Here is a 26,092-nt window from a genome sequence, read left to right on the forward strand (position 1 = left end):
AGAAAATGCAACAAAATAGGACACAGACAAAGAGCATGTCCGGTAAATAAAATAAAAAGGACTGCACAGGGAGGAGAAAGAGATAAAATGCCAAGCTGCAGTTTCAAAAAAAGCACTAATCAGCATGCTGTTGATGAAAATGAGAGTGACACAGGATTAGATAGGCTTGAGATTTACAATGTGTAAAATAACAAATGACAAGCAGTATGGCTTACACCAGAAATGAATGGCAAATTAATTAATTAGACACTGGCTTGGCTGTTTCGGTCATTCCACAAAATGAGTTTGAACAGCATTTCAAAGATATTGAGCCGAAGCTCACAGATATCCAATTAAGAATTTACACTAGAGAAAAGATTACTCCTGTGGTATTAACAGTGAAATACAACTAACAAGCCACATTGGGCTTGTATGTGGTAAAAACAGGAGGCCCAACATTGTGGGGCTGTTAATTGGCTGAGACAACTACAATTTGATTGGACATCCACCGTAATGTGCATTCCACAGTCAACTGAAAGTGCATTAAAGGTACTGGATGATGCCGCAGCAGTGTGCAAGGATGGCATTGGAAAAGTTAAACATATCAAGGGTAAAATAGTCTTAAATGAAAATGCCACAACCAAGTTTTACGAAGCCCATCCGGTTCCTTATATCAGCTGGGATTAAGTAGCCAGTGAGCTAGATTGCATGAAGGCTGAAAGAATTTTTTCCAAGGTTGAGCAGAGCCCATGGGCAATGCCGGCAGCTCCAGAGGCCAAGAAGGCTGGGTCTGTTAGGATCTGTGGTGATTTCAAGGTCACCATCAACCCAGTACTGAAAGTAGATCAATACCCTCTGCCCAGGATAGAGGGTATTAGAGCAAATTTTTCTGGAGGGGAAACACTTCAGCAAATTGGACTTGGCTGAGGCCTACCTACGGACAGAGATGGAAGAAGAGTCCAAAGTGTGTCTCACCATAAACACTCACAAAGGGCTTATCTTTGGAGTAGGATCTGCACTTGCATTTTGGCATAAAGCTATGGTGCAGGTGCAGTAAGGCTGCCCAGGCACTCAGTTACCTGGGTGACATCATTGTTACTAGTGAAGATGACATGGAACATTTCCAAAATATCAAGTCTGTGTTAAAAAGATTAGAGTATTATGGGTTAAAGCATGACATGACAAGTATGAATTCTTTAAATCAAGCATCACTTACTGCACCCACACCATTGATGCACAAGATTTGCACAAGCGTGTTGAGAAATTTCAAGCTGTGGTGGATGCCCCAAGACCAAAGGATGTGTTGCACTTTGGTCCTTTTTGGGGTTTGTCAATTACAATAATAGGTTCCTGCAAACTCTACCCCTTGATCGGAAAGAAATGCCAATGGGGAAAAAAACAGTGTGAGGTAGCTTTCCAAAAGGTGAAGGAAATGGTAACATCAGACATTGTACTCACACATTATGATCCACTTTACCCAGTGAAGGTTGCCTGTGTCACCAGGCCCTTTGGTATAGGTGCAGTCATGTCACATAATATGAGTGATAGACGTGAACACTCCATAGCTTAGCATTATGTCCTCTGACCATGACAGAGGAAAATTATGCACAGATTGACAGAGGGTATAAAATATTTCAGTCAGTACTTGTATGGGAGAACATTTATCCTCATTACTGACCATCAACCACTAGTTTCATTTTAAGTCCACGGGAGGTGTTCCATTAACATCAGCAGCACAAATACAGAGGTGTTTTCTGGAGGATGCAATTACAGCAAATCATGGAAATGCTGATGGATTGTCCCATTTACACTTGGAAAAGGAAATAGCTGAAAATTTACGAAAGAGGACATTCGTCTTGATATATTCCCCTTATTGCAAATCAAAAGTTTCCCTGTTGTGGTAGAGATGAACCCAAAGGGAAACCAGAAATCAGGACAACATGGCAACCCAAAGTGGTTGGAACGTGCAGCAGAAATTTCAGTTCCCCCATTTTTACCAACACCGTGACAAACTTGCCCATGACTGGGGTTGTCTTATGTGGGAATTGTGAGGTTTTGTATCATCCAAGCTGAGAGCTAAAGTGTTGGAGGAGCTACATGATGGTCAACTATGCATGGTCAAAATGAAAGTGTTGGCTCAAAGTTTCACCTGGTAGCCTGGGATAGATCAGCGAATCGAAAAGCTTGCCATGTGCTGTTTGCAATGTCAACATGCCCAGAAGATGCCAAGAGTACACCTTCTCCATTCCTGGGAATGGTCTGTATTGCTCTGGCAGAGGATTCATGTGGACTTTTCCAGATAATTCATAGGCACAGATTTCTTGGTAGTAGTTGATGCAGCTACAAAGTGGCCAGAAGAGTTCCCAAAAGCCTCTTACGCTGTTGACGTGTTGAGAAGCCTCTCCTGAAGTATTGGTGTTCCAGAACACGTCGTCACTGACAATGGACCGCAGTTTGTTGAGGAACAGTGTCAGTTATTCCAGAAAATGAATAGGATAAGACATATTATATCAGCACTGTACCTCCCATTGTCACATAGCTTGTCGGAAAGGTATGCCCAGAGTTTAAAGAATGTACTGTGAGCAATGTCGTAGAACATTCTGCTATCCACTGACCAAGTAGTTTAGTACTACTTGTTTGCTGCATTTGATACATCCCACTCCCTCCCTGCAATTTCCTTGTCGTAAATATGATTTCCTGTACATTGTGAGATAACTACTAAAAAGTATAAATGTCTAAGGTAATCCCTAAGCCACTTGATTATTGAGGGATGTTAGCTATGCATTACCTGAGATGCAATCAAAGCGAATTTGTTGAATTACTAAGATCAGTGGCTAGGGAGACCCATTTTTTTTGCATTGTCTTTAAGGGAGCTAAATCTAGCAAGTTGAGCATTTTGTTTTTTACCTTCATGTTGTTGCCAGCTGAATCAAACTCAATGTAAGAACTGCTTTGTGTGACCAATCCTCAGTCAGATAAGTATTTTAAGAAATGATTATGCGGTCAGTTAATCAGCTGCTTCTCTCACAGGCTATAAAAGAAAATTAGAAACACACACAGACAAAGCAGTTTGAGCTGAGACAAGGTGACTGCTCTCAAGGTGACTGGCGCATCCATTACTCGCAGAAGTTGACCTTAGCACTCTTCTGTCAGATTTAGGAGTCTGTTACTCATTGTCTCCTCAGTGTGTATTGTCCTCTTCCCTCAGATGACAGTGCTTCTGCAGCCAGCAGCATGGAGGTCACCGACCGAATCGCCTCTCTGGAGCAGAGAGTCCAGATGCAGGAGGATGAGATTCAGCTGCTGAAGTCTGCGCTGGCAGACGTGGTCCGGCGCTTGAATGTTTCTGAGGAGCAGCAGGCCATGCTGAACAGGAAAGGGCCGACCAAAGGTAACAAAGAAGCATAAGATTTGAAGGTGCAATTAACTACACAGACTATCCAGTGTCTGAAGCAAAGACTGGACTGCATGTATTTTGCCTTGTTTTGACTGAGAAAGTTATTCTCTGTCACCCATGTTAAAAGTAAAATATAACAGCAGTCACTTTCTGCTCCTAAGAAGAGGGATACTTTGAGAGTAATCCGTAATATATATATAGAGTGGTACTGGAATGCAGTTAGCCAGAAATTTAGTTAAAGAGAGTTTGGGCTTGGGAGCAGTTTTAAAGGAACCATTGAAGAACTCACAAAAGAATTTCAGAGAAAGGCTGAGTTGCGAGGAAAGAAGAAGATGCAAGATTGAGGATTTTATATTTGAGGCATGTTGGACAAAAATCCATGATTAAACTAACAATTTTCTCTCCACTTCTTCCCTCCATTGTGTAACACTTCCAATGACTTGGGCACAGTGGTTGACATTTAGAATTGGCAGGCTGTTCAGCTACAGAGGGCATCACAGCTTAACCAATGACCCTGCAGTCTGTAGCTCTTATAAAAACCACCAGATGGCAATCAGCAACAGAAAACATTTCCCTTCTGCTCTTGGGTGCATTAGCTCATCACAAACTCTGCTGAATGTGGAACATTCCTAAGCAGAATGATCATCTACTGTTTGGGTGTCTTCATTCAGTTACTAAGAAGCTCAACTATGACGTCTTCAGCCAACTGTAAAGAACATTCAGAGGTGATCTTACTTGTGGAATTACATTTCATTGCAGTCAGATATTTTTATCTAGCTCTCTCTATGGAACTAGACACCATCACGCCCCATATGTTCCTGAAACTCAAGTTTACAGATTTAGAAGTTGCATCAGTACCTAATCCAGACTTGGATTCATATAGGCATTTGATAGCTAGGTCTTCAGAAGCATATCAATACACCCAAAGACTCAAGAATATTCAGAGACTAGACTCACAGGGAAAATGGATGTCTCTAACATAACACTGCTTATAATTGAGGCAAATAAGAAAATTAATTAATTAATGCTTTTGGGACCCTTTTTGAGTATTTGACGCTCAGTTGATGATTAATTTTATTGTTAAAAGTAATTCAATGCATTTTAAAAAGTTACTAAAATGTAAATCTTGCATTAATAGAACAAATTTCTAACCCTGACAATAAAAGTGATAAACCCAAGAGATTCTAGAGATGTTAGAAATCCAGAGTAACACACACAAAATCCTGGTTCTCAGCTCAGACATGTAGCAAATATTATTTGGACATTATGAAAAAGATACCAGTTTCACCTGAGTACTGTTGGGGGGACAGCTTACCTGGAGGAAACGACAGTGGCCGTGCCTCCGGCACAGAGTCCAGCCCTGTAGCTCAGAAGGGTAGGGAAAGGAAGAGGAGGGCAGTTGTAATAGGGGACTCGATAGTAAGGGGGTCAGATAGGCGATTCTGTGGATGCAGTCCAGAGACCCGGATGGTAGTTTGCCTCCCTGGTGCCAGGTTCCAGGATATTTCTGATCGTGTCCAAGATATCCTGAAGTGGGAGGGTGAGGAGCCAGAGGTCGTGGTACATATAGGTACCAATGACATAGGTAGGAAAAGGGAGGAGGTCCTGAAAGGAGAATATAGGGAGTTAGGAAGCGAGTTGAGAAAAAGGACTGCAAAGGTAGTAATCTCAGGATTACTGCCTGTGCCACGTGACAGTGAGAGTAGAAATGCAATGAGGTGGAGGATAAATGTGTGGCTGAGGGATTGGAGCAGGGGGCAGGGATTCAAGTTTTTGGATCATTGGGACCTCTTCTGGCGCAGGCGTAACCTGTACAAAAAGGACGGGTTACACTTGAATCCTAGGGGGACCAATATCCTGGCGGGGAGATTTGTGAGAGCTACTGAGGTGACTTTAAACTAGAATGGTTGAGTGGTGGGAATCAAATTAAAGAGACCAGAAGAGAGGAGGTTAGTTCACAACAGGGGGATGGGAACCAGTGCAGAGAGACAGAGGGGTGTAAAATGAGGGTAGAAGCAAAAAGTAGTAAGGTGAAAAGTAAAAGTGGCAGGCTGGTAAATCCAGGGCAAAAATCAAAAAGGGCCACTTTTCAATATAATTGTATAAGGGCTAAGAGTGTTGTAAAAGCAAGCCTGAAGGCTTTGTGTGTCAATGCAAGGAGCATTCGTAACAAGGTGGATGAATTAAAAGTGCAGATTGTTATTAACGAATATGATATAGTTGGGGTCACAGAGACATGGCTCCAGGGTGACCAAGGATGGGAGCTCAACATTCAGGGATATTCAATATTCAGGAGGGATAGACATGAAAGAAAAGGAGGTGGGATGGCGTTGCTGGTTAGAGAGGAGATTAACGCAATAGAAAGGAAGAATATTAGCCAGGAGGATGTGGAATCGATATGGGTAGAGCTGCGTAACGCTAAGGGGCAGAAAACGCTGGTGGGAGTTGTGTACAGGCCACCTAACAGTAGTAGTGAGGTTGGGGATGGCATTAAACAGGAAATTAGAAATGTGTGCAATAAAGGAACAGCAGTTATAATGGGTGACTTCAATCTACATATAGATTGGGTGAACCAAATTAGTAAGGGTGCTGAGGAAGAGGATTTCTTGGAATGTATGTGGGATGGTTTTTTGAACCAACATGTCGAGGAACCAACTAGAGAGCAGGCTATTCTAGACTGGGTATTGAGCAATGAGGAAGGGTTAATTAGCAATCTTGTCGTGAGAGGCCCCTTGGGTAAGAGTGACCATAATATGGTGGAATTCTTCATTAAGATGGAGAGTGACATAGTTAATTCAGAAACAAAGGTTCTGAACTTAAAGAAGGGTAACTTTGAAGGTATGAGACGTGAATTAGCTAAGATAGACTGGCAAGTGACACTTAAAGGGTTGACGGTGGATATGCAATGGCAAGCATTTAAAGGTCGCATGGATGAACTACAGCAATTGTTCATCCCAGTTTGGCAAAAGAATAAATCAAGGAAGGTAGTGCACCTGTGGCTGACAAGGGAAATTAGGGATAGTATCAATTCCAAAGAAGAAGCATACAAATTAGCCAGAAAAAGTGGCTCACCTGAGGACTGGGAGAAATTCAGAATTCAGCAGAGGAGGACAAAGGGCTTAATTAGGAAGGGGAAAAAAGATTATGAGAGAAAACTGGCAGGGAACATAAAAAACTGACTGTAAAAGCTTTTATAGATATGTGAAAAGAAAAAGATTGGTTAAGACAAATGTAGGTCCCCTACAGACAGAAACGGGTGAATTGATTATGGGGAGCAAGGACATGGCAGACCAATTGAATAATTACTTTGGTTCTGTCTTCACTAAGGAGGACATAAATAATCTTCCGGAAATAGTAGGGGACAGAGGGTCCAGTGAGATGGAGGAACTGAGCGAAATACATGTTAGTAGGGAAGTGGTGTTAGGTAAATTTAAGGGATTAAAGGCAGGTAAATCCCCAGGGCCAGATGGTCGGCATCCCAGAGTGCTTAAGGAAGTAACCCAAGAAATAGTGGATGCATTAGTGATAATTTTTCAAAACTCTTTAGATTCTGGACTAGTTCCTGAGGATTGGAGGGTGGCTAATGTAACCCCACTTTTTAAAAAAGGAGAGAGAGAGAAACCGGGGAATTATAGACTGGTTAGCCCAACATCGGTGGTGGGGAAACTGCTAGAGTCAGTTGTCAAAGATGTGATAACAGCACATTTGGAAAGCGGTGAAATCATCGGACAAAGTCAGCATGGATTTGTGAAAGGAAAATCATGTCTGACGAATCTCATAGAATTTTTTGAGGATGTAACTAGTAGAGTGGATAGGGGAGAAGCAGTGGATGTGGTATATTTGGATTTTCAAAAGGCTTTTGACAAGGTCCCACACAGGAGATTAGTGTGCAAATTTAAAGCACACGGTATTGGGGGTAAGGTATTGATGTGGATAGAAAATTGGTTGGCAGACAGGAAGCAAAGAGTGGGAATAAACGGGACCTTTTCAGAATGGCAGGCAGTGACTAGTGGGGTACCGCAAGGCTCAGTGCTGGGACCCCAGTTGTTTACAATATATATTAATGACTTGGATGAGGGAATTAAATGCAGCATCTCCATGTTTGCGGATGAAGGGGGATCTTATTAAAACGTATAAAATCCTAAAGGGATTGGACAGGCTAGATGTAGGAAGATTGTTCCTGATGTTGGGGAAGTCCAGAACGAGGAGTCACAGTTTGAGGATAAAGGGGAAGCCTCTTAGGACCGAGATTAGGAAAAACTTCTTCACACAGAGAGTGGTGAATCTGTGGAATTCCCTGCCACAGGAAACAGTTGAGGCCAGTTCATTGGCTATATTTAAGAGGGAGTTAGATATGGCCCTTGTGGCTAAAGGGATCAGGGGGTATGGAGGGAAGGCTGGTACAGGGTTCTGAGTTGGATGATCAGCCATGATCATACTGAATGGCAGTGCAGGCTCGAAGGGCCGAATGGCCTACTCCTGCACCTATTTTCTACGTTTCTATGTTTCTATCTTGAAATACTATAGACAGGATTTTGCTTATGGCGATGTGATGGGCTTCGCTCTGCACAATCCTTTACACTACTAAAGACTTTTAGAGTAAAGTTAATATTTAAAGCAAGGTAATATAAAAAATCTCATCTCTTTTTGCAATCAAGATCAAATCCTGGCACAATGGTAGGTGAAATGGTGCAGATGTGCACTTTTAGTTTAATAATGTCTAAATCAGAATTTTCCAAAATGAAATTTACCGAAATAAATTTATTTTGGATTCCAGACCAGTGTCAGAGGAGTCATAGCAAAATACAGCACAGAACCAGGCCCTTCAGCCTGTTCTATGCACAAAGAACACAAACATACTGTAATGGTATGTGATGGTTTAATTTGTACATTCAGGTAGAAATATTCATTACAAACCAGAAAGTGTATCCTTTGAGGTACGAAAACAGTTAAGGGTATCTATAGAATAGGCACAATAGAAGTCTAACCTTGAAGATCCTTAAGTACATGTTACCAAGTATTTAAGTTATGCTAATTACAACATTGCTAAAATCTTAATAGAAGGTGCAGATTGTTACAAACAGTTTAACAGGATATATTGTGTCTGATCTGGCTGTGAAATCCTTTGTAAGCTACCCTCATTTACAGCCTACATCAGAAACCGTATATGAACTCAGAACATAGAACAGGCCTTTTCAGCCCACATTGCGGTGCCAGACCAATTAAATTAGTAATCAAATAGCCAACTAAACTAATCCCTTCTGCCACACAATATCCATATCCTTCCATTTTCCTCACATTTGTGTGCCTACCTGAACATTTCTTAAAAATCTGTAATGTGTCTGCCTCTACTACCAGCCCAGGCAGCACATTCCAAGCACCCACCACTCTCTGTGTGAAGAAAACTTGCCCCTCACATCATCTTTGAACCTATCCCTCCTCACCTTAAATGTAGGCCCTCTGGTATTGACATTCCAGCCATAGGAAATCTTATAAGCATCCCTTTAACCTCCACTGCTCCAGAGAAAACAACCCAAGTTTATCCAACCTCTCCTTTATAATAAATGCCCTCTGATCTAGGCAGTGTCCTGGTAAGCCTCTTCTGAACCTTCTCCAAAGCCTTGACATCCTTCTTGTAATGGAGTAACCAGAACTGTATGCAATACTCCAGATTCAAGGTTCATTTATTATCAAAGAATGTATAAATTATACAACCTCGAGATTTGCTTGCTCACAGGTAGCCACAAAACAGGAATTCCGAAAGAAAACAAAAGAATTAAAATAAATGACCAACACTCGATGGACAAGATAAAGGAAAAAAAAAAATACAGAAAACATGCAAGCAATTGAAGTGAACACCAACATTCCAAGTGAAAATTGACTCCTCAGATCTGAACCCTGGAGTAGGCCAATAGCCTTGCTTATCAGTTCATTATATTAATGGGCAGAAAGCACAGCAGCCAGGGCAGTCTTCATAGCCTCAGCGCCATGGAGAGAGGAGTGACCATGATGTGGCCTAACTAGAGTTTTATAAAGCTGCACATAACTTCCTGACTCTTAAACTCAGTGCCTTGACTTATAAAGACAAGCATGCTGTATGCTTTCTGAATAGAGTTGCCAACTTTCTCACTCTCAAATAAGGGACAAAAGTAGCAGTCAAATACAGAACACTTGTTTTTACCCCGAGAAAGACTACCATGACCATGAAGCCAGGCACCTGTAGGGTTGCCAACTGTCCCATATTAGCCGGGACGTCCCGTATATTGGGCTAAATTGCTTTGTCCCATATTTCCCCCGCTAAGATAGGCGTTCCTATGAAACTGTTTGTAAGCCAAAATGGCGTAAAGCGCAGAAGCAATTACCATTAATTTACATGGGAAAATTTTTTGAGCGTTCCCAGCCCAAAAAATAACCTACCAAATCATACCAAGTACCACATAACTAAAATAACACTAACATATAGTAAAGGCAGGAATGATATGAAAAACACACAGCCTATATAAAGTGAAATAATGTATATACAGTGTAGTTTCACTGAACAGAATCGGGAAGGTTAAGCCAAAACTGATTTGTAGAAAAAAATCGGCACATACATACATGTGCACGCCACGTATGGGCACGTCATGCATGCGCACACAGGTGCCCATGCAAGGCTTCGTGGTCATGGTAGTCTTTCTCGGGGTAAACACAAGTGTCCCGTATTTGACTTCTACTTTTGTTCCTTATTTGGGAGTGAGAAAGTTGCCAACCCTAGGCACCTGTGTGTGCATGCATGACGTGTGCATGCGTGACGTGTGCATATGTGACGTGCGCATGCGTGTACATGCCAATTTTTTTTCTACAAATTGGTTTTGGTTTAATCTTCCCGATTCTAAGTGAAACTATACTGTACATACATTATTTCTACTTTATATAGGTTGTGTATTTATCATATCATTCTTGCTTTTACTATATGTTAGTGATATTTTAGTTTTTATATGTTATTTGGTATGATTTGGTAGGTTATTTTTTGGGTCTGGGAACGCTCGTTTTTTTTTTCCCCATATAAATTAATGGTAATTGCTTCTTCGCTTTGCGCCATTTCCACTTACGAACGGTTTCATAGGAATGCTCTACCTTAGCGGGGGAAATTCGGGACAAGGGCGGTCCCATATGGGACAAACCAATTTAGCCCAATATACAGGATGTCCCGGCAAATACGGGACAGTTGGCAACCCTGTTTCTGAACCACCCATCAACCTGAGTAGCCACTTTCAGGACACTATGAACTTGGACCCCAATCCTCTGCTCATCACTACTCCTAAGGATCTTGCCCTTGTCAATGTATTGTCCCTTTGCATTTGGGCTACCAAGGTGCAACACTTCACATTTGGTTTAGTGATAATTCTTTTCAAAACTGAGAAATTGAGATTTTTGTTTAAACTCTGAAATGTCCTAAAAATGTAATAATCAAAGTTCACTCCTCTTTTCTCCACTGCCTGGGTTATTCTAGTGGTGAAAGTAAGCTGAAGCAGTGCTCTTGAGAATAGGTTAGGAGTTTTCTATTATCAGATGATATTATCGTATAAATCAGTACATACAGCAGTAATTGCAATGGTTTAAAACATTCTCGGAATCATTCTCAGCTTTAACATCATATCTACGTTTGGTTGTACTTTAATCCAAGTTCAAGTTTAATGTTATCTGACTATACATATGTACCATACAACAAATGAAACAATGTTCTTCTGGACCATGGAGCACCCACACAACATACAGTATCACACACAGCACATAAACCAAAATGTTATACTATAAGTTCATAAAATATAATTCAAAATGCACGTCGTCAAGCACAGCAAAAGTAAACAGAACAGAAATGCTGTAAGATGGCAGTTAAAATGCATTAGTAATTATATCTTTAGAAAGCTTTTTAAAAATTAAATTAGAGACCCTCTAACTCTATTTATTTTGATATATCTTGAGCTCCTTTTCTTTATTCAGAGGTTTTTAAATTGCAGTCTGTATTGGGATAATACTGTCTCCCTTTCAGAGCCACTCTGCTTTCATTTGCTTAACACTTTGATCTTTTATTTATTGCACCTTTAGACGTTTCTTTCTGGAAATTTTCATACTTCTGTCACACTTACCTTTTATTTTCCTCTTCTCTGTCTGTCTGTCTTTGCCACATGTACCTTTTTATGGACCTTTAGATCAGGCAACGTCTAAGAGAACAGAGGCAGATAAACAGGGCAGAAATAGGAGATCAGGTAAGCATTTCACCCAGCTCCCCAGAGAAAAAAATAATATTTGCAAATACATGGAAGGTGTTGATGAGTTACAATAGCATCGTAAAATTCTAGCAACTATCAATTCCGTTGTTAATTAAAGATTATGGATTGAGCGTTAGACATTTATTTAAAGTGTTATAATAAGATGATAGGAGTTTCATGACCATTTCTATTTTACCGTGATGAGATTTGCATATTGCACATTGCCCTGGATAAGCCAATGGGATAAGCTGTGCAGGTGAACTGCCTCCTGTAACATCTCTGCTAAGCCTGCCTTGCAACCACATAATGGAAAGTGCTTAAAGAATAGGATATCCTTGTCTATTGCAATTTGCCTATCACCACAATAGGTCAGCAGCAGATGCAATCTCAATGGCTCTCCGCACGGCTTTAGGCCACCTGGACAACACAAACACCTATATCAGGATGCTGTTCATCGACTATAGCTCAGCATTTAATACCATCATTCCTACAGTCCTGATTGAGAAGTTGCAGAACCTGGGCCTCTGTACCTCCCTCTGAAATTGGATCCTCGACTTCCTAACCGGAAGTCCACAATATGTGTGGATTGGTGATAACTTATCCTCCTCACTGAAAACAACATTGGCGCATCTCAGGGGTGTGTGCTTAGCCCACTGCTCTACTCTCACATATGTCTGTGTGGCTAGGCATAGCTCAAATACCATCTATAAATTTGCTGACAATACTACCATTGTTGGTAGAAATTCAGGTGGTGATGAGAGGGCATACAGGAGTGAGATATGCCAACTAGTGGAGTGGTGCCGCAGCAACAACCTGGTACTCAATGTCAGTAAGACGAAAGAGCTGATTGTGGACTTCAGGAAGGGTAAGATGAAGGAACACATACCAATCCTCAGAGGGATCAGAAGTAGAGAGAGTGAGCAGCTTCAAGTTCCTGGGTGTCAAGATCTCTGAGGATCTAACCTGGTCCCAACATATCAATGTTGTCATAACGAAGGCAAGACAGCGGCTATACTTTATTAGGAGTTTGAAGAGAATTGGCATGTCAACAAATACACTCAAAAACTTCTATAGTTGTGATGTGGAGAGCATTCTGACAGGCTGCATCACTGTCTGGTATGGAGGAGCTACTACATAGGACCGAAAGAAGCTGCAGAAGGTTGTAAATCTAGTCAGCTCCATCTTGGATACTAGCCTACAAAGTACCCAAGACATCTTTAAGGAGCGGTGTCTCAGAAAGGCAGCGTCCTTTACTAAGGACCTCCAGCACCCAGGGCATGCCCTTTTCTCACTGTTACCATCAGGTAGGAGGTACAGAAGCCTGAAGGCACACACTCAGCGATTCAGGAACAACTTCTTCCCCTCTGCCATCCGATTCCTAAATGGACATTGAATCTTTGGGCACTACCTCACTTTTTTAATATACAGTATTTCTGTTTTTGCATGTTTAAAAAAAAATCTATTCAGTATACATAATTGATTTACTTGTTTATTTATTATTATTGTTTATATTTTATTTTTTTCTCTGCTAGATTACATATTGCATTGAACTGCTGCTGCTAAGTTAACAAATTTCACATCACATGCCGATGATAATAAACCTGATTCTGATTCTTCCAATTTTCCTTCATGATTTTTGGGCTCCAGCAAACAGCACAGTGGCCATCTCATGAGCTGCCAGGTAGTATCAGGCATTTATGATGGAAAATTTGTGAAAATGATCTGATCCAATTATTTTGCCTGCATAATGCATTTGGATAATGGGTTGATTTACAATAGGGCGTTTCAGGCTCAAGTTTATCGCATCGGCATACATTACAAAGAACATAAATGCCTCGAAAATCAACTTTTTTACAGCAGCAGTACAGTACATTACAAGCATGACAAACATATATTTACAAACTTATATTGAAAAAAGGATCTAGTGCTTAAATTAACAAATTATACATATTGTGAAAACTGTATAAGTGTAATATATGTACATAGAAACAAATTACGAGGGGTGATGGTTAAGTTCGTGGCCTAAGGTAGAAGGAGATGAGTTATTAATTTCAAACTTTCTGCATAATCACTCAAAGTGTTGAACTGCATGTGCATGTAACGAGAGCCATATAACTTATCTCCTTCTATCTTCGGCCACGAACTTATTAATCACCCCTGCTGTGGACCCTTCCTGGAGGTCCAAGATCTGTATGCTCCACGATCACTAGACTAATTGTGTAAATGTAGGAGGGGACTATGTTGAAAAATAAATGTGCTTGGTTTTCTAAAATTGACCCCTTCTACCTTAGGCCACGAACTTATCAATCACCCCTGGTACACATATTGCGTTATAGTTTTCACAATATATGTATAAATTGTTGATTTAAGTTTCTTGACAAATTGCAGTTTTGGTCCCCTAATCTGAGGAAAGACATCCTTGCCATAGAGGGAGTACAAAGAAGGTTCACCAGATTGATTCCTGGGATGGCAGGACTTTCATATGAAGAAAGACTGGATGAACTAGGCTTGTACTCGTTGGAATTTAGAAGATTGAGGGGGAATCTGATTGAAACGTATAAAATCCTAAAGGGATTGGACAGGCTAGATGCAGGAAGATTGTTCCCGATGTCGGGGAAGTCCAGAACGAGGGGTCACAGTTTGAGGATAAAGGCGAAGCCTTTTAGGACTGAGATTAGGAAAAACTTCTTCACACAGAGAGTGGTGAATCTGTGGAATTCTCTGCCACAGGAAACAGTTGAGGTCAGTTCATTGGCTATATTTAAGAGGGAGTTAGATATGGCCCTTGTGGCTAGGGGGATCAGAGGGCATGGAGGGAAGGCTGGTGCAGGGTTCTGAGTTGGATGATCAGCCATGATCATAATAAATGGCGGTGCAGGCTCGAAGGGCCGAATGGCCTACTCCTGCACCTATTTTCTATGTTTTCTATGTTACACGTATATTGCATTTTCACATTCTCAGACTTCTCAAAGTTTACAATAAATGAATTAGCATTAAAGAGTCCAATATTAATTCTAATTTCTTGCTATTTACATCATTTATAGATCTGTATTTGAATAATCTTTGCTGAAAATTTCACTCTACAAATAAAAGTTCACTTACGCAAGTTATGCAACATTGCATTCTAATTAATAGTGTCTTACATTTATACACCACCTTGAACATGGAAAGATAACGGAAAACAAAATCATGTACAGAGGTTGGAGAATTGAGTGAATGGTTTGTCAGATTTGGGTTTTAAGGACAAGAGGAAGGTGGAGAGCCAGAAGTGTTATTTGGGAACCAAGGATAAATGTAGGTCAGCAATAGCAGAGGTGAAAGGTGAGCCGGACTCCTGTAAAACAGAATACAGCCAGCAGGGTTTTGGTTATGTTGAAATTAAAGGGGGATGGAGGTTGTGAATGCAGTGACAGATAGGAAGAGGCAGTTTGAAAGAGTCGAGTCTGAAAATCGTGAAATTGCAGGTGAGAGGCGGAGCTGAGGTAGAAGCCAGTGAGGGGAACAAAGTGTTAGAAGGCTGATTTTGAATGAAAAACTGGAATAGTAAGCAGTCACAGTAGTGTGACCGTGAGGCTTTAGTATATTAGTTGATTTGTGCTAGAGGAAATTGTGGCTCATTCGAGATTGTTGGCTGAATAAGCAGATGAATGCACAGAGACAATGCAGTGTTCTCAAGGTATTGATGGGGAGGGGTACTATAAATTGTGGTAATATGGGACTGAGAAAAAACATGTATTGGGAAGAAATGAATTATGCAAGCTCACATCCTGATTAATATTGGGGAAAATTTCAGATGTATGAATGAACCCAACGTCCTACTAATTATGTTACAGAACATGTGCAATAAGTTTTGGTATGCCTTTTAGGCTGTCTTTTTAGTTGAAAGAAACTATGTGCGATGTTATAAGATGGATACAATAAGGTTTCAAGGTTTCAAAGTTACATTTAATGACAGGGAAATGTATACAATATACATCCTGAAATGCTTTTTCTTCACAAACATCTACAAAAACAGAGGAGTGCCCCCAAAGAATGAATGACAGTTAAATATTACGTTTGTAGAACCCCAAAGCCCACCTCCCAAACTCCCCTCCCTCCTGCGCATAAACGGCAGCAAGCAACAATCCTCCCTCTTCCCACTGGCAAAAAAAAGTATTGGCACTCGCCACCGAGCACTCGAAGACACAGACTTGCAGTTATCCCAAAGATTAATTGTTCACCCGGTATTCAACATACCACAGGCTCTCTCTCTCCCTAATAAGCGAGAAAGTGGTGTCTCTGTTTCACAGCAAGAGGGGAGACATAACAAACAACTCACTGATTTATGATGTTAAAAGTCCATTTCATCGCTTTTTCCAAGCTCTGTGCACAAAGGTCTCGGGTCTCTGGGCACATAGCCAGAGATCTTCCGTCTCCAACGATACACCGATCTCCTGCAGAGGCATTGACCTCCAATCCTCCCATCTCCAGAGCCACAAAATCTTGGTCCTCCGAAGGCAAGCGAAGCTCTTGGGCGTGACCTTGGCGTGCCAAACAACGGCCATTCGTGAAACCCGGAGAGCAGGTCCCATTTCCACAAAGAACCGTAGTCAGCGTGTAACTCTGGGTCAGTCTTCAAAAGAACACTGAATAGGAAATGAACCCTGAAAGGGAAACAAACAATAAATAAAACAAACAGCAAAAGCTACTAGATTTTTTTAGACTATGAGAACACTCAGTCCTCGTTTATTGTCATTTAGAAATGCATACATGCATTAAGAAATGATACAATGTTTCTCCAGAGTGATATCGCAGAAAAACAGGACGAACCAAAGACTAACACTGACAGAACCACATAATTATAACATATAATTACAGCAGTGCAAAGCAATACCATAATTTGATGAAGAACAAACCATGGGCACGATTAAAAAAAAGTCTCAAAGTCCCCAAGTCGATCGACTCCCGAGTCCCTGATAGCAGATGGCAAAAGGGACAAACTCCCTGCCATAAACCTCCAGGCACTGTCAACTTGCCTGTGCCTTGGAAGCAGCCGACAACAGCGGACACTGAGTCCATCCATCCGAAAACTTCGAGCCTCTGACTGGCCCCTCCAATACAGCCTCCTGAGTGCCATCCTCTGCCAAGCGCCTTCGACCTTGCCCCGGCTGCTGAAACAAGCAAAGCCAAGGATTCAGGGCCTTCTGCTCCAGAGATTCCGGTTACCACACAGTAGCAGTGGCAGCGAAGCAGGTATTTCAGAAGTTTCTCCAGATGTTCCTCCGTGCTCTCATGTCTGTCTCCATCAAATCAGAATTGTGCACGGTCCCCTACTAGACAGCTTACAGATATCATTCACCAGAGAGGCTGCGCATGCTGCAATAAAAAACTCCACTGAGCAAGTGGGAGAGTTCTTGGTTCTCAACCCTGATTTACTGACATTGTGGCGTGCCTTCTCTCACCAGTGGCAAACTTCCTGCTGTTTCTGAAACCAGCAGTACCCTCCCTTTGGGCATTTGGGAATTATTTCTGTAAATTGGAAAGAATCTGCAGTTCCATCATCATTCTGGTCTACTCCTCCAATTCCTTTCTGTCACAAATAGTTTTCTTCATTATTTTTCATTAATTTCATTTCCTTAATCTAACGTTGTTGCTGAGAGGCTAGATGATTCTAGATCCAATATTTCCTGAAACCATTAATAAAACTTCTCTGGAAAGTCCCTAGATAAGATCTCTTCCATTAGCAAGTCTTTACTCAATACGACTTGGGCCTAAATCTGAACGGGCCATTATCCAATTTCATTTTGTAGTTAACTCAACAACCCTGTACTTTGTTGAAATGTAATTTGTCAATTTATGTTCTATTATTTTCATCTAATGGCTGACTAAGAGCAGGTTTAGGGCGATCAAGCCATATCCCTCTGCTTTTTCCCTCTGCCATAATGACAAGATCAAGTCCAGTCATTAAATGGATTAACTAATGAATCAATGAAGGAGTGTCTTTGAGACGTACCCTCTCTATTCAGTGGCTGAGAAGGAATGGCACAAATAATATACATCATTAGCTCCTAATTCGTAGATAGCTTTTTTAAAAAAATAACATTTTAGTTCAATAATTATTCGTGAGGGAATCATAATGTTTATGGTACTGTACCAATGGTTGAGCTTGCCTGATGAAGGTTAAAGACTACTTGCCAAATGATTTGTTGTAAATGCTGCTGGCGGTCCCATTCATATCAACACTGCAGCAACGTGTTCGTCACAGAGGTGGCCCTGGCAGGCAGCCATCGCTCATCGGCACAACTGCCTCCTTTGCTCTGAATTAGCAATGAATACACAAGAAAAGTCGATTTTGAAAATACACTCATTGACCTTAACGCTGAAGGAAGAAGTGACAACATGGGTAAATGGAAAAGCCTTTCTGACGAGCTGTAGGGGTTACCGTTTTAATTAATGTGCTTGGTAAGGTAATGAGCCAAGGGTCTGTTTGCAAATGTGTTTGTTCCTGGCAGTGTTGCAAACAACCAAAGTGACAAAGAAAATAAGGGGCAGCTCGGTGGTGTGGTGGCTGGCACAACACTATCACTGTGCCAGAGAGCTGAGCTCCGTCCCTGCTGCTGTCTGTCAGGAGTTTGTATGCTCTCCCCTATGTGGGTTTCCTTGAGGTGCTCCAGCTCCCTCCCACATTCCAAAGCTGTATAGGTGGGTTAGTAGAGTAATTGGTCACACAGGTGTAATGGGATAGCATGGGCCCATTAGTCAGGATGGACCATGCTGAAGAAAAATAACATGATAGGTTAAACCATTGCAGGGAAGGCTTGATGGTCTGGAAGGGATGATTGTGTAGAAAGTCACAAACAAGAGAAAATCTGCAGATGCTTGGGAAATCCGAGCATCACACACAAAATGCTGGAGGAGCGCAGCAGGCCAGGCAGCATCTTTGGAGAAGAGTACATTGGATGTTTCAGGCTGAGGTCCTTTGTCAGGACTGGTGGGGAAAAGAGCTGAGGAGTCCAAGTTAGAAGCTGGGAGCCTGAGAGGAATAAACACAAGGTACTAGGTGAGACCAGAGTGGCGGTGGGGTGGGGGTGAAGTATAGAGTTGGAAGTTGATTGGTGAAAGAGAGACAGGGCTGTTGAAAGGGCAATCTGATAGATGAGGACAGAAGGCCATGGAAGAAAAAGGAAGGAGCACCAGTGGGAGGTGATGGACAGATAAGGAGATAAAGTGAGAGAGGGAAAAGGGGATGGGGAATGGTGAAGGTGGGGGGGGGGCATTACCGGAAGCTCAAGGAAATCGATGTTCATGCCATCAGGTTGGAGGCTACACAGATGGAATATAAGGTGATGCACCTCCAACCTGAGTGTGGCCTCATTGCGACAGTGGAGGAAGCCATGTATGAACATATCGGAATGGGAATGGGAAGTGGAATTAAAATGGGAGATCCCACTTTTTTCTGGCGGACGGAGTGTAGGTGCTCGGCGAAGCAGCCTCCCAATCTATGTCAGGTCTCACTGATATACAGGGGGCCACACCGGGAGCACCGGATACTGTAGGTGACTCCCCACAGACTCACAAGTAAAGAGTCGCCTCACCTGGAAGGACTGTTTGGGGCCCTGGACGGTAGCGAGGGGGGAGTTGTAGGGGCAGGTGTAGCACTTGTTCCGCTTGCAAGGATAAGTGCTAGGAGGGAGATCAGTGGGGAGGGATGAATGGACAAGGGAGTCGCATAGGGAGCGATCCCTACAGAAAGCAGAAAGTGGGGGTGGGAGGAGGCAAAGATGTGCTTGGTGGTGGAATCCCGCTGGAGATGGCGGAAGTTACGGAGAATTATGTGCTGGACGCAGAGGCTACTGGGTTGGTAGGTGTGGACAAGAGGAACCCTATCCCTGGTGGGGTGGTAGGAGGATGGGGTGAGGGCTAACGTGTGCGAAATGGAAGAGATGCGGTTGAGGGCAGTGTTGATGGTGAAGGATGGGAAGCCCCTTTCTGTGAAGAAGGAGGACTTCTCATTTGTTCTGGATTGAAAAGCCTCATCCTGAGAGCAGATGTGGCAGAGACGGAAGAATTAAGAGAAGGGGATGGCATTTTTACAAGTAACAGGGTGGGAAACAGCATGGTCCAGGTAGCTGTGAGAGTCAGTGTCTTTATAATAGACATTTCCTAGTGCTCACCCATTTTATTTCCACTTCCCATTTCCATTCTGACATATCAGTCCATGGCCTCCTCTACAGTCACGATGATGCCACACTCAGGTTGGAGGAGCAATAACCTTATGTTCTGTCTAAGAAGCCTCCAACCTGATGGCATGAGCAATGATTTCTCAAACTTCTGGTAATCCAACACCACCCCCCACCATACCCCATTCCCTTTTCCCTCTCTCACCTTATCTCCTTACCTGCCCATCACCTCCCTCTGGTGCTCCTCCCCCATTTCTTCCATGGCCTTTTGTCCTCTCCTGTCAGATTCCCCCTTCTCCAGCCCTGTATCTCTTTCATCAATTAACTTCCCAGCTCTTTACTTCACCCCCTCCCAGTTTCACCTATAACCTTGTGTTTCTTCCTCCCCTGTCACCTCCCACCTTCTAACTCTTAACTCCTCATCTCCTTTTCTCCAGTTCTGATGAAAGGTCTCGGCCCGAAACATTGACTATATTCTTGTCCATAGAAGCTGCCTGGCCTGCTGAGTACCTCCAGCATTTTGTGTGTGTTGTGTAGAAAGTAATGGTTTCAATTCTTCAAGGAATTATTTTTCCGGAAGTCAATATTTTAACCTGATAGGTTAGAACTGCTGTTGGTAGATTGTTGGGGGGTGAACTGAACAGATGTAAAGACCCAACCTTCTAATGTTATATAATTTGCATTTGTCTGAAATCAGACTCAGTGAGTATAGGGATCTCAATGGTTGAAGTAGAAAATTACATTGAAATGATGTAATGGTAAAAAAAAAGGGAAATGTCAGTTAAACAAAGTATCCTGAAACCTTTTGGAAAAGGTCAAGAGACATTTTTATTTAATTTGGACTGATGGTGCCAAGGCTAAAAATTAGACTTATAAATTCAAAGACCTTCTAAGGAGCACATTTGAAATTATGAATGCTAGCATGAAGTATTATATTGTTTCTATGGCTTGGAAACTGTCATTAACTCATTATGGCTGTGCTGGGGTTTCTGCTTAATATGAGTTTTCGTCTAATTCTGCCAGCACGTTCTCCCTCACTCATTTGTTTATCCAACTACCCCTCAAATGGATCCATACAAATCCGCACCTTGTGGTAGCCAATTTTATAATCTAAAGCAGTTCCTCCACCATTTCCTTTTGGATATATTGGATTTCGGTTGTGACTCATTGGTTTGGTCTTGTCTGCAAAAGGAAGAATACTCTCTTTAAGTTATAGACAGACACAGCATGGAAACAGGCCCTTTGGTCCATCAAGTGCATGCTAGCTGTCAACCATCCAATTGTAATAATCTTTCACCAATTCCCACAGATTCTTCTATTCATTCACACACTGGGAACTCTTTGAAGCAGCCAGCCAACTTACAACCCGTGCATCTTTGTGATGGAAGAGCAGAGCATTTCACTGTACGCTTTGATGTTTTGATGTACAAAACCAATCTTCAAACTAGGAAAGAAACCCACATAATGACAGAAACAGCCAAAATCAGGATTGAGCCCAGGTCTCTGGTGCTGTAAAGCAGCAGCTGTGCCCTCATAGCCGACGACTCTTTCAAGCTTTTTCATCATCCTGAGTTCACTCATCAGTCTAAACATTTCTGGGGGAGAAAGCCTGTTCAATTTTTCCAGAAAGTTACAAGTATGCGCGTGTTTGCATTGATTATGTGTGTCATCCGAAAGTGGTCCAATTTAAATTCTTATCCCCGACCACAATTTTCACTGGTTGAACTGACCCTATTCTATGTGACAGTAAATGCGACCCGAATTTTGTAAATGGAGATCTTCATGCTGGCTGTGGATATTATTGCTGTGACCCGTCCTATCAGGGTACAGTTCCTGTTGATCACAAACCTTCTCTAGTGGAATATTACTGAAAACTGCACTTGCATTGGAATGCCTCAGAGTGAACTTCTGAAAGTAATGTTATCCAGGTAATTATTTACCCCCTGGCAATGCCTCGGGGTCTGTTTACTGCAAGGAAAGCTTAACATGAACAACTGTTTGCCAAAGGTTAGGTAGATTTTTCACTGTCAGCCTTGTTTATTCTGAGCTGCTCCCCTGCCTTAGTTGGTCCTCTCAAGTATCAAAGAGATGGACTTCTGATTGCTGGTCGTAATGCTACAGGGCAGAAATTACAAAATGGGTTCAAAGACTAATGTGAAAGCAAGAGCCTCTCAGGAGACAAATCCTAAAATATAAAGATTAGTGAAATGCACCTTATGATACAATATGCTTTTGGTGAACCTTCATGAAGAAAATCTTTCAGAGAATGGTTCTGATGAGTGCTAACTCACCACTTTAGATTTACTTGTTTTAACATGGTAAGCTAGAAACTTAAAGCAACTCATCACCACCTGTGTGCTTTTCTTACAGAGGATATGAACGCATTTAATCTCCTAAATTAAAACAGCTGTGAAGGCTGTAATCATTGCATTGTAGACTATTAATATTACTTACTATAAGCACCAAACTGCACAGGCAGTAGTGATATGTTTGCTTGCTTTGCAGCGAGACCCTTAGTGCAAACCCTGCCATTAAGACCTACAGTTAACAATGGAACAGTACTACCAAAGAAAATAAGTGGCTCTCTACCATCTCCCTCTGGAACCAGGAAGGATATAACATCAGCAACCAAAAGGTAAAAACAAAATAGCAGATGTAATTAATAATCTTCATCATGTGCACTGTAATACCTCATATGTCTTAATTCACTTTATATCTAAATGAACTCATTATTTGTATTAAACATTCTATCAGTTGCCAAATTTCCACTGAGTCCTTTTCAAACTTGTTATTATGCTTGGTTCAGGTTTTTTAGGTTACTTCTGGAGGTGCTCCCTATCATTGTTAGCATCCAGTCAAAGAAGACCATGTCTAACTACCTCTTTTGAGGACGTAACTGAGTCATGTCCTATGCTGGCATCATGCAAACGTTCTAACAGTATTTGATAAAGTTCAATATAGTGGATAAGCTATCTGATGTATTAATATTGTATGTTTTTTTATTATCATTGTGTTCTTTATCTTTTGTGTTTTTCTCATGCTGCTTTGGATCCAGAGTAACAATTATGTTGTTCTCCTTCTCCTTGTGTACAGGAAATGACATTAAGCAGTCTTGCATCTTGTATCAAAATTTGTGAATGGATGAGAAATCGGACTGATTTAAAAAGCAAATGAGTAAATGATTCCATTTGGTAAAAATGCTGATTAAGCTGATTCGTGGGAGATCTATTGCTCTTTATTTATATTAAGATTTGTTTTCAAACGTGCAAATAAAAATGGGTTTGTGTTGTGGGGGTGGGGGGAGCATGGATTGATCCGCACCAGATTAAAGAAGAAAACTCAGACATCCCACCTCTCCCGGAAGTTCCGGGAGTCTCCCACAAATTAATAGTGGCTCCCTGATGCCCGCAAATTATATACAATGTCCCGGAAATTGATTTTTTTGAGAGCGGGCGTGAGAGAACGTGTGTGAGAGAGAGAGTGAGAGAGCGAGCGCAAGAGCAAGAAAGCAAGCGCAAGTGAGAGCGACCACGAGAGAGAGAGAGAGCGAGAAAGCAAGCACGCAAGAGAGTGAGAGTGCGAAAGCAAGCGCGAGAGAGCGAAAGCAAAAGCGAGAAAGAAAGCGCGAGAGAGCGAGCGCGAGTGAGAGCGACCACGAGAGAGAGAGCGTGAGAGCAAGAAAGCAAGCGTGAGAGAGTGAGAGCGAGAAAGCAAGAGCGAGAGAGAGAGCAAGAGCAAGAAAGCAAGCGCGAGTGAGAGCGACCACGAGCGAGAGAGTTCCAAAAAAAGTCAGAGTTGCAGAGAGTTCCAAAAAAAGAAAATATAAAATATACGTCACCCCAGACTATACTAATAGGGGTCAAAATAATGACAGTGTTGCTCGCTGCACTGTTTGCAACAGTGACTTTTCTATTGCCCATGGTGTGTTAAGACTGTAAAAGACATGTTGAGGTGAGTTTAACAGGTGTCATTCGTTCATTAGCATAGCTAATGTTATTTAAACTAGCTGGCTAGCTGCTAAGGAGCTACTCTATTGCAGACATCCCACCTCTCCCGGAAGTCTCCTGCAAATTGATGGTGCTACCTCCCTGAAATGAGTTTTTGCAGGGTGGGATGTCTGAAAACTGATCGCAAAGGCATGTTGGAACTGACATTGCAAAGTGTTAACTGGAAGGCTGAGCATGTTTAGACCATTAGCTCCCATCAGTTTTATTTATTTTGTAGAATTATTAGGCAATTATTTTAGCAATAATTTCTGAATTTCTCAGTAAAAAAAGTTAGATCTCCAAGCAGCCGTGGGGTAGTTGAATCAGATATATTTCCTTAAAAGTTTTATCTTCTCTATCCTTGAGGGTGCAATAGGTTCATTTGTGATATCCAGTATCAGAAGTATCCAGTTGTTGGATAAGCATCAGGAATTGGATTTTATACGGTACCCTTGCATTGCCTATACAGCAAAATGTCACCAGATTGATTTGCAAGACAAAAGTACAGCGAATGTCTGCTTCTGATTCTGAAGAATATAAAGTTATTGCATTGAAAATTCCAACTAGGTTTGACAGGATTAATGCAAATGCCACCTTTCCCTACCTTTGGTGTCTGTAACAGGGGAACACGATCTCAAAGTGAAGGATTGAGAAGAGTAGAAATTTCTTGATCCAAAATGATTTGAATTTCTGGAATTCTCTACTCTAGGAGACTGGGGAGGATCAGTCACTGATTTTATTCAAGACAGAGATCAATATTTGACATCAAGTAAAGGGAGAATTCTGGAGTTCAGGAAAGTGGCACTGATATAGAAGATTTGTGATGATCTATTAAACACTGGAGTAGACATGTGGAGCCAGTTTACTCTTGCTTCAATTTCTTATGTTCTTATTGAGATATTTATTCTTAGAATGATTCAATAGCTTCCTCTCAATGTATGTTACTGTATAGTTATTTTAAATTAAAAAGGTATTCTTATAAGTTGCTCTCTGATTCATATTGCACATTTTCTCTAGATGGCCTCTAGGTGACTAACCAAGTAATATTTTTTCTTCCTAACTGGCCTTGAAGCAGTAAAATCAATCGGCGATTAGAGAAGGGCAGAAACCATTTTTTCCACATCAATGCATCAAATGTTTTGTAGGAAAACTGAAATAAGTCAAGGTTATCAAGTGCAGAGAGGAAGATTGAGGAAACGTTGCATTCCATGACATAAATCCACTGCCTTAGTAAATGTGAAGAGGAGGTAACTGTGTTTTAGGTTAATTCAGTTTCACATTTAATATTTGTATGTAAAGCACATTGCAATCCCAGTGTCTGAGTGTGTCGTGGTGCACGCTTGCAGAGCTGGACCCAGGTGTGGAGGAACGGCAGACTGTCAGAGTGGTCACTGGCACTGACTCAACCCAGCCGCGGCAGATGGCAGCATCAGTCACAGTTAACGCTCACAACAACTCAAGCCGGGAGCGGGGGGACAGCAGACTCCCCAAGAAGAGACAGAAACAAGAGGTTAGACATTGGAATATCAACAGAGCATTGGAGGCACGAGCGAATGACACCGCAAGACAAGTTATTCTACACACAGTAGGACGACACTTGCAGAGCACAACAAGAGTCCCCTTTAAGTAATTATAGAACACAGGAAACATACATCGGCCACAATCAACCCAACAGGACCAAACAGAGAGCTCCTGGGCTTAACGGCTTTAACAATTAGTAAATACAGGTGCTCAGAAAACCCAGAGATTTTTGAGATTTCATTTATGACTGAATTTTTGCAAAGACAAAGACTATTTCTGTTAGCTGTGTTCATGAAGCTGTCCTTAAAACGTTTTAAATAACTGTTACATGATGCAAATGTTATGTATTTGTTTATTTATTTATTTAGGGATAGAGCAAGGTAACGGGCCCTTGTTCCCCTATGAGCACTTGTCACTCACTTACACCCACGTGACCAATTAACCGACTAACTCGTACACCTTTAGACCGTGGGAGGAAACCAGAGCAACTGGAGGAAACCCGCACGGTCATGGGGAGAACGTACAAACGCCTGACAGGCAGCGGTGGAATTTTACCCAGCCGCTGGCACTGAAATAGTGTTATGCTAGCTGCTAAGCAAAATTTAAAAAGAAGCTTAATTTTTTCATCCTAGAAGAGTTTACGTTGAATTTACAAGGATAAATTTATTCCTGGCTGATTTGGACCCTGTGTAGTATTTTAATAACTTTATATTCAATTGTGCAGAATAGCTTTACTTTGAAAACAAGCACCCAGGCTGAAAAGTTTTAGAATGGAGTGGGCATACCTTTACACTACAG

At 41.7% G+C, this 26,092-nt stretch overlaps 1 protein-coding gene across 9 annotated transcripts in view; it reads left to right on the plus strand.

The window, feature by feature from the left end:
• eml1 (EMAP like 1) overlaps positions 1-26,092 on the plus strand; it is a 231,638-nt gene that overhangs the window by 139,959 nt on the left and 65,587 nt on the right. For 6 of the 9 annotated variants that reach the window (XR_011887510.1, XM_072270357.1, XM_072270332.1 and 3 more), the window contains exons 2-4: positions 3,188-3,370; positions 11,569-11,625; positions 22,293-22,422. Coding sequence is in view for 8 of the 9 variants with exons in the window: in XM_072270357.1 (XP_072126458.1) it covers positions 3,188-3,370; positions 11,569-11,625; positions 22,293-22,422 (370 nt within the window). In the remaining variant the exon portion in view is untranslated. Of the gene's footprint in view, positions 1-3,027; positions 3,080-3,187; positions 3,371-11,568; positions 11,626-22,292; positions 22,423-26,092 lie in introns of those variants that run through there. The other 3 variants (XM_072270373.1, XM_072270401.1, XM_072270382.1) reach the window with 2 other exon arrangements.

This window comes from Mobula birostris, chromosome 1, assembly GCF_030028105.1.
Source record: "Mobula birostris isolate sMobBir1 chromosome 1, sMobBir1.hap1, whole genome shotgun sequence".
Classification (NCBI taxonomy): Eukaryota; Metazoa; Chordata; class Chondrichthyes; order Myliobatiformes; family Myliobatidae; genus Mobula; species Mobula birostris.